Source organism: Amphiura filiformis, unplaced genomic scaffold (assembly GCF_039555335.1).
Source record: "Amphiura filiformis unplaced genomic scaffold, Afil_fr2py scaffold_23, whole genome shotgun sequence".
NCBI classification, from domain to species: Eukaryota; Metazoa; Echinodermata; class Ophiuroidea; order Amphilepidida; family Amphiuridae; genus Amphiura; species Amphiura filiformis.
This window is the reverse complement of record NW_027305487.1, coordinates 2,404,584-2,417,137: the sequence shown is the minus strand read 5'-3', so window position 1 is coordinate 2,417,137 and position 12,554 is coordinate 2,404,584. Positions and strand designations below refer to the sequence as shown.

The 12,554-nt window shown below is 37.2% G+C and overlaps 1 protein-coding gene across 1 annotated transcript; it reads right to left on the bottom strand.

Moving 5' to 3' along the window:
- Nucleotides 1–1,284: 1,284 nt before the first annotated feature.
- Nucleotides 1,285–9,701, bottom strand: LOC140143555 (death-associated protein kinase 1-like). The gene is made up of 7 exons (XM_072165379.1): nucleotides 9,623–9,701; nucleotides 9,025–9,185; nucleotides 4,217–4,396; nucleotides 2,938–4,029; nucleotides 2,566–2,605; nucleotides 1,778–2,008; nucleotides 1,285–1,382 (listed from the first exon to the last, which is right to left on the bottom strand). The coding sequence occupies exons 1-7, from the start codon at nucleotides 9,699–9,701 to the stop codon at nucleotides 1,285–1,287; spliced, it is 1,881 nt and encodes a 626-aa protein (XP_072021480.1).
- Between the last annotated feature and the right edge of the window lie 2,853 nt (nucleotides 9,702–12,554).

The window sequence follows — 12,554 nt, the reverse complement described above, 5'->3', positions numbered from 1 at the left end:
AACGCTAAGGGTGGTGAATTCAGGACATACGGCCAAGGAGGAAAAAGGCCCAAATTTTCATGTTGATATATTATGATTATTATTATTATTATTGGGTTTGTAAATATAGGGAAGACGAATCTTGTTGAGTTATATTCATATGACATGTGCGGATTGTATCAAAATGTAATGCGAGTAACACGGAATCTCCCCTATGCTCTTTTCCCTTTCTGCCACTAGCGAACCAGGTACCAGGGTATCAAGTATTGGATAAGGTGCGCGTATCGCTTGCACAAAACTTGTCATAACTAATTTAGCTCCCAATCAAGGCAAATTTGAGTGAAGTACGCACCGAGCACGTGAAAATTTGGAATCTTACGCTATATTTTAGCCGAAACTCAAGGTACGTATCATTCCGAATAATGCCTGTACTTTAACATTAAGATTAAGTATCTGCCAAAACGTTGGGGTGACATTTGATATTGTGTTCAGCCCACTTCAAAATGAGGGGAGGAATGTCCCTCTGTTCCCCCTCCCCCGGGATTGACGCCCATGGTGCATGGTCTAGAAAATTTAGCCGCTTTCTTAAATCGTGTGCCACCCTGCAGACCTATAGTTCTTACAACTATGTCCACTCATTTTACCTGATTTACACGCCACCCTACATAAATGTGTTGCCCTTTTATAGGTGACATATAATTTCCTTTCTTCCTTCTTTTTTCTGTTTCTGATTTCTTTCCTCCTTTTTTCTCTTTTGTCTCGTTTCTTTGCTTTTCTTTTCTTTTCTTTTTTCCTTTTCTTGCCGCCCCCTTTTTTTAGCCCTAGGGGATCGCGACCCAAAGCCATCCCCAAAATACGCACATGTCTGGGCACAGTAGGCCTACTCCTATTTTATTGTCAAATATTACTGGCTCATATATTTCGCCTGTCAGGCTATGAGCCTATAAAAAGATGTCCTGTTGGCCTGTGGAAAGCGAAAGCATGGGCGACACTATTGTTCAGAATATACTCGCCGGCTATGACATTTTGATGCCACACCAATGTGTGGTTGCATGGAGGAGGCATGTGATGATACCCCAATAACATATTTACTATTACGCTCCCGGTAAATCCCCAACACATCATTGTTGTACTTTTACCATAAGCATAAAGACGTTTTTTTTTTGTTTTTTTTATTCAACAAGATTTTTAAAGAAAATCCTTCTATTGCGGAACAAGCCCTCCTCCGGTCTTATGGCCCTATTTCAGTGATGAAAAATAATAGGCAGTGGTTTTATGGTAATAGTTTACAGAGTGCATTATACATCATAATTTACCTCCTTTTTTGCCTTCCATTTTCCTCTCAGCTCCTGATCCATCATTTTGATCTGCCTGTTTGCTTTTAGCTGTATCGTGTACAGCGTCTAAACAAACAAAAAAGAAAACACGCACATGTTTAAGTAAGGTATGTGATTACTAAGTCGTAGCAAGAATCTCTTTTAACATCTCCTTTATCAGTTCTCTCCCTAACCCTGTCCACCTGCTTGCTATTTCCCTGCTGATAACCGTATTGAATCATAGTTTTTAGGTTCAAAGCCCCAATTTTCTACCCTTTCCGGAATTTATCATCATCAAGAAACTGCTTTCTGTTAACCGTCAACATCGCTGGGAACAGTACATGTAGGAATGATTACATTCTGCAGTGTAAGTACTTTATTATTACAGTTATTAAAGGGCCTCTACCCTACAGTTACTTAGAAAGACAACAAATCAACAATAAACATAGGAATTTAATGACTTGTTCTCCTCGGGATCTTACCAAAGAAGGCTCTTAGACAGGTTTCCTCTTCGCAATGAAGCAAATATTGTAACACTGTTTCAACATTCTCCACTCTTTGGTCACTGGATGATGCTCTAATCTTTGCGCATATATCTGGTGGTACGAATTCTTCTAGACGCGATACCAACAATCTAGGGTCCATGTCCGCTTTCAGCTGCCTCCATTGGCGCTTCAGATCCAGTCTACAACTCACAATGTATTCAGACACGCCTATTGAAATGAGGAATTTTGGGTTGTTGAGTCTGATAGCACAATGTACGTTATACCATGTCTGATAGCACAATGTTGGTTATATGATTTTAATGCAATGTATACACATAATATTATTAACAAAGGTAGAGTGAACATCAACACCAGGCATGGATAAATCAAATGTTTTAACAGAGAATTGTAGAAGTATAAAGTATGATAAAAGGTATCATAGTTACTCACCATATGACTTAAATGAGCTTAGGCGATAGAAACAAATTAGTTCGATCTTTCGATCGACCATCGATGCTTGGTCGATCCTTATTATTTATGAAATTAATTAATTGACTATACATGTAGTTAATTGGGCTAAACTAATAATTTGCACCTGTAGTAATATTGACCAATATAAATTTAGCGTTAATTCTGATTAATTAGTTGATAAATCATTAATAACAAGCATCGAAGCAGCATCGACGGTCGATCCAATTATCGAACAAATTTGTCTCTGGTGCCTTATCTCTTTAGGGTCTTATAAGATGCTCACAGCAATACGAATGATTCAGGTAACCACTTACCAGGCTCAAATACTTCTTTGCTGGAAACACCTTTTGGATGCTGCAAAGAAAAAAATACGTCAGAAGTTATATTTCATAGGGATAATGGAAAACTCGTTAAACTTGTCAAAATGGTGGTGTCCATTCAATATATAGTGTAGAACGAAATCCTGGTAATGTAATAAACATTTATGTATATACATATACATGTACACCCCTACATGTTGCTTTCTATTGGTCAGTATATGGCGAGTATACAAATAACATGTATTTTTGAATGTATACTCTATCGTGTCTTATTAGCTTCAAGATTACGCACAGAGTAATACATCAAGGTAATATCAATGACCTTAATAGTCGAAATACATTAGAATAAATTATGTTTATTTATACCTTTGCTTCAAATGTGTGTATCAGCTCCTCTACGGCTATCAAGGCATCCTCATTGGTTACAAGACTTAGCCGACTCAGCAATTTGTGCAGCATGCCGATCGTCATCTTTCTTTTGTTCTTTTTGCACCAGCTCTTGATTATGTTGTTGGTTGGCTGTTCCTTTAGATCTACTTCATGTGGTTCGATCTTCAGTGCTTTACCGACTGCCCTGTAGTCTTCTTCCCATTCATTGATTCTGTCTAGTCGTCTGAAACATCTTGTGACTACATCCACTGGGAGCCACTCATATCTACAATCTGCTCCAAATTCTTGTAAGAACATCTTATCGTATCCTTGAAACAAGACATTGGTTACATCTTCGTTTTTCCCAACGAATCCATTCCCCGTTTCTGCTTGTATAAGTTCGTCTCTAGTATAGGTCACGACATCCTCAAGATTCTTGCTTGTCTGCAGTGACTTTTGGCTCATGAAATTTTTCCTAAGAGTAGTACCTGAAGATTTCTCACTGATTTCCAATTGGATCCGTTCAACGACTTCCTGTAGACTGGTGTTGCAGGCTTCGATGCCATCTTTGTTGGGACACATGGCAGCGATATTGATGGCACGTTTCGTTTTCGGCATTTGCACCAGAACTTTGACAGAATCACGTGCATACATCACTGCTGATCGAGATAATCCCAAGCATTCGTTTTCATCTAGAAGTTTCTTCTGAACCGAGGGCCAAACATTGGGGTTGAATATGTCTATTTCGTCCACGCATGCTATACTTATTCCTTTGATATCGTATGCTGCATCATCCCAAACCACCTCTGGTAAGTCCGCCGGTAATTTACCTGGCAATAGATACTTCTTGTCTTTCGTCTCGTGAACCAGATCCATGTGTCCCAACAACGTAATAAGTTGTGATGGATCCATTTCGTCAGTGAAGAAACTACACAGGTCTTCCTTCGAGTAGTATGGCTTGTTTGGAAGAATTGGGAACTGTGCTGCAAATTCTTCTCCTGCAAACGCAGCACCGATGACATTTGTTGTAAACCACTGGGTGTTTAAAATTATTTGATCGTCCTTTGTTTCGAACTCGGCCCAATAAACCTAAAAAGAAGAAAAACAAAAATAAAATACTAAATTAAATTATCTTGGGTTTGTTTCATGTACTCTACAACGTTTGTTGTAACACTCTGTTACAATGTTTCAAATACAGGAGCTTCTCTATTCTCATCTTTATTTGTTTTTTGTTTGTACAATAAAACTAATATCTACAGTGATCTACATGACATACCTCTCCCATCAAATGGAGATATTTCGTAGCTTCTCGGAGGGTTTCCTCATCCATTCCTGGATATTTCCTCTTCACTCTCTCCTGGTATACCTGCCAACTGATGACGGGCACATCTTCTTCACGCCAAGGTTTGATTATCTTTTGCATCTTTTCGCATAACTTCGGAAGCTTCTCTGTTCCCTGAAAGGGTCATTAAGTAGACTTATGAAGGTATCGTATTTTTTTAAAAGTCAGTTGAACTGCACTAAATATATAAATTGGTCAGTATGACTAACTTTACGTTAGTCCAGATGGTGTCAATTTAATGTTAGTCAAGCAGGCATGACTAACATGTGTGACTAGCTTTGCCTAGTCGTGCAAGCAGGACTAACTTGCTTGACTATCGTCAACAGTTAGTAAGTAATACATGCATGACTAGTAAACGACTAACTTTAAGTTAGTCAGGATGGTGGCCATTTTGACTAATATAACATTAGTCATGTAATTCTAAGCTAGTCATACAGGCTTGACTAACATGATCTAACCTAACGTTAGTAAAGCAGTTCTAAGCCAGTCAGGCAGCTGCTTGACTAGCTTGCTTGACTAGTGACCTATATAGTTTGAATTAAGGGTTAGACTAACCTAAATCTAGTCAAGCCGGCTTGAATAGCCAGCCTGACTAGTTGGGTTGTTGGTCACACTCAAACACAAAAGACTTTATGCCATGTTTACATTCAATGCATGACTACGTGTCATTCATCTGCTTCTAGGTGCTTAATTTAAAGAGAAAGCCCCATCAGAGCAGTTCTTCTGAGGTGAACCAAACCTGCCTGGTTATCAATTTATTCAGTGACAAGGTTATTTCTGAATGTGACACATGCTAATTGATGTAATAACATTTAAACATTAATTAGCACCTGTCAAATTCAAAGAAACCTTGTCACTGATTAATTTGATAACCGTTAAGGTTTGGTTTACCCCAGAAAAACTCCTCTGATGGAATTTTCTCTTTAAGTAAACATGAATGAAAGCGATGGCCATCTCAGTGGGAATTATGTCAGAAGCCAGCGCCAATCTCCTCATTATATTATCTTTAAGCCAGCTAGGCCATTAGTAACCACCCTCTTAATGAATTTCTATTATTCCAAAACAGTTACTTGTATGCCAAATTTGAGTGTTGCAGTATTGCATGTATTTCTACCCATTATGACACCTCATTTTAAATGAAAGCAATCCAAGATTTGAAAGTTGCAGCAAAATTATGTTGCCTTGTATTCGGTATCCATATTATTGGATTATTCTTCTTGTTTCGTGAATTTGGAAGCGATCAAAACATGTGACAATCAATAGATCATGCAATTATTCACCACCGTTTTGGAATAATGTTAATTCATTAGGGGACGATTGCTTTAGGGTGTTTATTATTATTATTATTATTATTATTATTATTATTAATATAGGCTGAATTGCTAAACTAAAGTTACCGCTACCTTTGTCAATCAAATTAAATCAAATTAATTTCACATGCCAAAAGGTTTAGACATCAAATCTATCTCGGATTTGTACCGTGAAGCTCATTTAACAGCGCACATCTCTTCTAGAGTTAAAGGAGGTCCCCTTGTCAACCACTGTCTTGACACTCGTCTCAATAGGGAACAATCCTGGACTAGGAAAAAATCTATAACTCATGAAAGTGAATCGGTTTTTAAAATTGTAAATAAATCTGTTGACACTCCTCTCAAAACTATTCAAAAAAATGCTAAAACTTATTTGAAAGATAAAGTTCAAAAAATGTGGCACTCGCATGTTAAAACTCTCCTTGTTCAAGGGCGTTTTTTCGATCTTCTTGCTCTTGAAACAACATGTCACCATTGGAAGAGCATTATTTACAATCTTCCCCACGGTGTCCTGAAATTTTTGGTCAATGCCCTTGGTGACACAATGAATAATAAGACCAATCTCAAACGATGGGGCAAAGCAGCATCTGATAAATGCAGAACTTGCGGGAACCGTGAGACCCTCCACCACGTGCTTAACCATTGCAAAACTTCCCTTGAACAAGGTCGGTTCACATGGAGACACAACAACATTCTCAATTATATTGTCAAAACCATTAAATTGGGCTTTATTAATGATGTTAGTCCTCCCCAAATTTTGTCCGACTTGGTAACCAGAGCAACTAACATTCCACCCCCCACAACAATTCCTTTTGAATGTTCAACTACAAACCTGGTTCCTGACATTTGTCTTTTTTGGAAAAACATTAAAAAATTAGTCATCATTGAGCTCACTGTCCCTTTTGAATTCAACGTTGCTAAAGCTCATGTTCGAAAGTGCAATAAATATGCCCCCTGGTCGCTGACATTGAAGACTCTGGTTACGAAGTTAGTCTTATTTGTTTAGAAGTAGGTTCAAGAGGATATATTACACCAGACAATATTCATCGTTTAAAAGAAATCTTGAAACTGTGCAATAACCCGACTTCCTTCAAAATATTCAGGGATAATCTTTCCAAACTGGCAATTGTTTCATCTTTCAGTATTTTTCATTCAAAACAAGAGCCTTCCTGGATTTGTCCACCGTTTTTAGAAATTTAACATTTCTATATTGTTAGTCTGGGTGTCTGGTGTGTTTTTAGGCTGCTCTCTTTACTCTTCTGATTGTCATTTTATATTATGCCTTTTTATACAATGTTTTATAACATGTCTTGTATTTGTGTGTTTTTATACTTATATCTTGCGTGCCACCATCAACATGGGGCACTGATCTAGATTTGTATATTTTTGTTTTCCTTTTTAATGAATAAAAGTGATGTAAGATTGATTTTATATCAAAGATGAACAACAAAATACAATATTATATATAAAAAAATAACACGACGAAGGTGGTACAAAGATAAGCAAAGCCTGTTAATGTTGCACCTCTGTATAATCAAATTACACAATTAAAAAAAAAAAGTCAGTTCTTGGAACTGTAGTCATATTTTTGTTTTTTCATTTTCTTGTCAATTTCATATTTCTATTTGAAACATAAAGTGTAATGACACACCCATTCAGTCCTCCCCATACCTCTCAAATTATCTCTCTCCCCTTCCCTCCTGTTTCATCTCCCTCCCTTTTCCATGCTGCCCCTCCTCTCTCTTCATCTAACCTCGCTCTCGCAAACTTTATAATACCCCACTCTCACTTCGGGCTATTCCCATCCTTCTCCCTGTGGCGTTGCCACGAGGTTTCTTTCAGAAGGGCATGGGGGTGCGACTTTCAGGGGGAAAACAGGATGAAGGACAAGATTTCCAACGTGGAAAGTTATCCTTCCACCGTTGACTACGATTTTGACCTTTTGACCTCTGTCATAATGTTTTCGCCGTGTTCAAATTGCTGATAAAATCTTTATACAAATGACTGTGTAGCATATCAATTACAAGGTTTCTAGCATGTTTAGCAAACTACCTGCAGATTTTTGACTATTGAAGGAGTATAACGGTAAGATTTGTGTACAAATAGGGCCTAAATACTCATATCACTGATAGCTTTACAAGATGAATGAATCTTGAATCTTGTAAATGCATTGCAAGACTTCCAAATTTGGGACTGTTGGCATACTCTGGCATAGAACTGCAAAAGCTTCAGAAAATCATTCCCATCATTCCCACCATGGTTCGAGCATGCATTTAGAAGGCCGTGATTGGCTGTTTGAAACTTGCATTGGACACACTTGTTGGTAAGCTTACAAATAGGTAAGAACAGAGTCGCTCTGGAGTCAAGAAAATTACGTTTTCCCGGACCCTATTTGTACACAAATGCAATGGGGCTATTTACTGGTGTGCACCCTGATTGGTCCTATGTAGGTCAAACTGTATATTTTCGAATCCTTCTAACCCGAGGAAGGGTAGGTATTATAACAAGAAACTTTTCATGTACGCAGCTTTACACTAAAGGGGCAAGAGCAAAGGGCATCTACTAGAGTAATTGCACTGTCGCTAATTAAGTATTATACTAACAGGGCCGTGATTTAATTTAACTGAAGGCAAAGTAGTGTGCAGGTGATGTGGAGTATACGGGCGAGATGTAGTGGAGGCGAAATGGATTACTTAGTAGTGAAGTGTCCTGATTCCGTTCTTTTTGCGCCACTATAGATAAGCTTGAAATAAACTCAAAGGATTTGAAACGGTGTCCCTCTCGTAATCATGGCACAGTGCAGTCCATTCAATCAAATGTTGTCATCAACCTATTTGATCGTAGTGCATTTGTTATGGGTGTAAGACGAACTGTCGCGGTAGATTGCAGTGATGCTTTTGTTGAATGCATTTCAGAAGTCCGCCATATTTACGGTATGATACGTCATGTGCACAACCTCTATTAACTTTTTCATTTCTACATAAACGCCTATCAAAAAGAAATTACTCCCCTTTATTCCTTTGTTACAATATAAAACTCAAAAGCTATGCATCAAATTAAAAAAAACTGAAATAGCCAAACAATTCAATTATAATTCTGCAAATTTTGATACCTCAATTGTCTGGATAGCTCAAAGTGTGTAGTCATGGTGACTCCTTGAATAAAAATGATGCATTTTCAAAAGTTGCTCTAAAAGCTATTCAGTGTACCATTACATTCTCTACATGACTGGTCAAGGATGACCAGCGATGACCAGTGACGACCAGGCACTCTAGCAACAAAAGCAACATTTTCAATGGGGTTAGGTGCAACTTTTGAATCGGAGTCTTGTTTATTCAGAGAGTCACCATATCAACAAATTTTCATTTCATTTTCATCTCATGGGGGGGGGGGGGAATTATTTGTTGGTAGATGTTTATGATGGTATCTTACCACAATCTTCTCTCTTCGGGTTTTCAGGACCCCTTTCAGAGTTTCTATCCCATTACACTTTGCATCCCGTCCATCCACGAGGATTAGAGATCCATCTATTTCTAGAATTCCATCGTACACAGCTTGTGAATCTTTGAGAAATTTTTCTGCTAAGCCCTTTCCTTAAGTAAGAAATTAATATCATTTCAAGAAAAGCATATCATTACATTGTGAGGAAGTATACAAATGTGTTCATTCATCGGCTGCTACATGACATGTACCTGATTTTACATAATAGCTAGGAATAAATACCAGATTCATCTCAAGTGGACGACACTTCAAAGAATCCGCAGGTCATATGGTTTTGTAAGTTCTGTATTCCCAAACCATATGCGACTTTGGTTTTGGTTAGTACGTACACAAATATGAAATTTTTAAATGATCGTTGTATGTTTGTTTACTGACAAAGAAGAACAGAGAAAGTAAAAACAGAAGCTTTTAGAAAGAGTAGACCAACCTGGCGACAATAGTATTGCAGAGTAAAACAAAGAGGTAAATGCAGGTTAAGGGAAGAGACAATTATTATGAATAACGATAAATAGAAATAAACAAATCATACCTCTCCCTTTGTCATTGGCAGGTATACAGTCTAGATGACTTCCAACTAGTACTACTTGTGGTTTAGACTCACTTTTCATGCTTCGCCGGGTTGCTTTTATAAATGGCAACCAATATGTTTTGATAGCCTGGAAATAAATGAAGAGTTTAATAAAAACATTTTTTCTGCTGCATAAAAGAAAATAATAACCTAAAATTATCTTTGAAATAGAAACCTCTATAGATTATGTAAAAATTGTCCATGACCCCATTCCAATAAGGTTACTATGATCTATAATTTTAGGTTTTAAGAATTTACAGAATTGAAACAATGTGTAATTTCAATTTAGATTCAACAATGTTAAGCCAATATCTCGTATTTCACAATCAATCAATCAATCAATCAATCAATCAATCAATCAATCAATCAATCAATCAATCAATCAATCAAACAAACAGTCCAATCAAACAAACAATCAAACAAACAATCAATACATGAATGAACAAATACATACCATCTCCTCCAGAAATAATTCCCTTATATCAAACACCACGACAAAGAGGGACTGGCCGACCCCAAGGAACATGCCGTGGGTAAGGGCATATTCGATTTGGCCTGCACAGTCCCAGATGATGAACTGTCCAGCTCCCTCCACTGATTGCTTGTCTACGTCGATGCCTGGAGTCTTTGTATAGTCTACGTCGTCCTATTTTGAATAAACATTTTTTTGAACAATTATTCCCATTGCTTTTAAAGTTTAGTTGATGGTTTTAGAAAATACTGTTGCGACACGATGCTTACATCCACGCCAACGGCGAAGTCTTAGCTTGCAAACGTCGTTTGTTCTGTTTAATTTGCTTGTTTGAATCTCGAGTTATTAAAGCCTGACACTTAAATCAAATTTCAAAAAGAAGTAGTCGATAGATATTGAATTGTGTTCGGCGCGTTTTGATACCTCATTCGAAACTATACGACTTTATTTTCCCTTTAGTACAGCAATTTGAATTAAAACGAGAGCTTTTCAAAGGTGACAAAAAATTTGCATTGACCTTTCCCTCAAAGCACGTAGATATTGATCATAGCGGAGTGAGCGTTAGTCCGTTAGGCTATATTGAACCCGTAACAAAGTGTAACAGAAATCGCCTTGAAGGGCGGAATGTCTAAATGTGTCACTCTTGAAACTCGACCTTTCATCATTCAAATAGCTTAGTGGAATAAAATCACATCGTGCGGAAAAATGTGTCATTGTACGCAGGGTAAATTGCTCCTTCTATCGATTACTTTATTTTGCAAGTTAGATTTAGGTGCGATTTCACAAAACTTGGCTTGTGGTCAAGAAGGCTAGCCCTACCAGTGTGGATCCATTTTATTGCTTATCTGTCAGGGTAATACCAATGTGAAATTATAAGCACTGGTATATGGACTAATTGGGAATAAGTATGGCGGCTTAGAAAGCTTGATCACCAGACATGATTCGAGAAACCGGCCCTTGGTGTCTTTAAGATATGGCCTTTGTTTTAATTGTTTGGATACCTTTTTGGCGTAGAATACGTCCCAGCTGTATGATGCTATCGGAGGCTATACACGCATTGTAGGCACAGGTAATAAAATTATAGCAATTTTCTTCATTTTACCTCATTTGCTCGAAAATTAACATTCAAATAGGAATCTATTCTTTGTGCAAATCACACTTTATTGCTCTAAGTAAGAGCAAACATTTACGTTTTTACTTTGATCTTAACATAACTGGATTATTTTTGCTGGAAATCCTAATTTTCAATATTATTTTTGGTTTAAGAATATTCAAAGAGTTTTTGAAGTAAAACATGCCATGTCTTTTTAAGTTAGTTAATTTGTGGAATAGCCCCTAATGCACTCTTAAACGATCTACTCGTTTTTGAATAGAAACTTCTCAAATTTGACAAGACAGAGTATTCCGATGGGGATTTAACAGATATATATTCAAAGTGACTCATACATGAGCAGATATGATAGATCTTTTCACAATTGTCTGGATTGCTCGCATACCACTACAATCTGTCTCTGAAGATGAAGTGTTAGACGTGATCAAGCAGTCTCACATTGCATCCAGTTTACATGATCCATTTCCTTCTTGTATTTTCAAGGAAAGTATCCCTGCACTTTTACCGATGGTATCTAAAGTTGTCAATCATTTGCTGGCATCTGGTTATTTTCCAGCTACCCTTAAGCACGCAGTGGTATCTCCTCTTCTTATGAAAGCTAAACTGGATAGTGATGATCGTCCCATTTCTAACTTGAAGTACCTCGGTAAATTGATCAAAAGCATCGCCATTACCCAGTTTCAAGTTCACCTCCGTGAACACAGTCTCATTGCCACCATGCAATCGGCCTATCATCAAAACTGCATTGGTGGTGTGTGTACACAATGACATCCTGAGTGCACTCGACAAGGGTAAAGAAGCATTCTTGGTGTTGCTAGATTTTTCGTGTGTGCATTTGATAATGTCGATCATCAGCGTCTACTTCAACGTTTTGCAACAATATACCCAGCAAACACAAAACGTTTTTGACATCATTGGCAAATGGTTAGAAAAGGTTGTCAGAAAACGTTTAAATGTCGGGTTATATAAAGGGCATATTAAGGGTATAAAACGTTTTCATAACATTAAAAAACATTTTTTGATAATCTACTGCCCGGCAAACACAAAATGTTTTACAGAAAACGTTTAAATGTCGGGTTATATAAAGGATATACAAACGTTTTAATAACATTCCAAATTTTTTTTTGAAAACTTGATACAAAACTTTCTAAACAGAATGTTATTTTGGGGTTGAAAAAATATTTTGTGAAAAATGTTTGCCCAAAATATTTGCAATAACGTTTTAAAAACGTTTTCATGACCTTTATAAAACCCGACATTTAAATGTTATTAAAACGTTTAGAAAAAAACATTTTAAGAACATTTTTGTG

Excerpts from the sequence above, each read along its gene's own strand:
- LOC140143555 (XM_072165379.1), bottom strand. The coding sequence starts at position 9,701 with ATGAAAAGTGAGTCTAAACCACAAGTAGTACTAGTTGGAAGTCATCTA. Across the intron at positions 4,397-9,024 it reads CCCGAAGAGAGAAGATTGTG|GGAACAGAGAAGCTTCCGAA; the intron begins GTAAGATACCAT and ends TGACCCTTTCAG. Across the intron at positions 4,030-4,216 it reads ATCTCCATTTGATGGGAGAG|GTTTATTGGGCCGAGTTCGA; the intron begins GTATGTCATGTA and ends TCTTCTTTTTAG.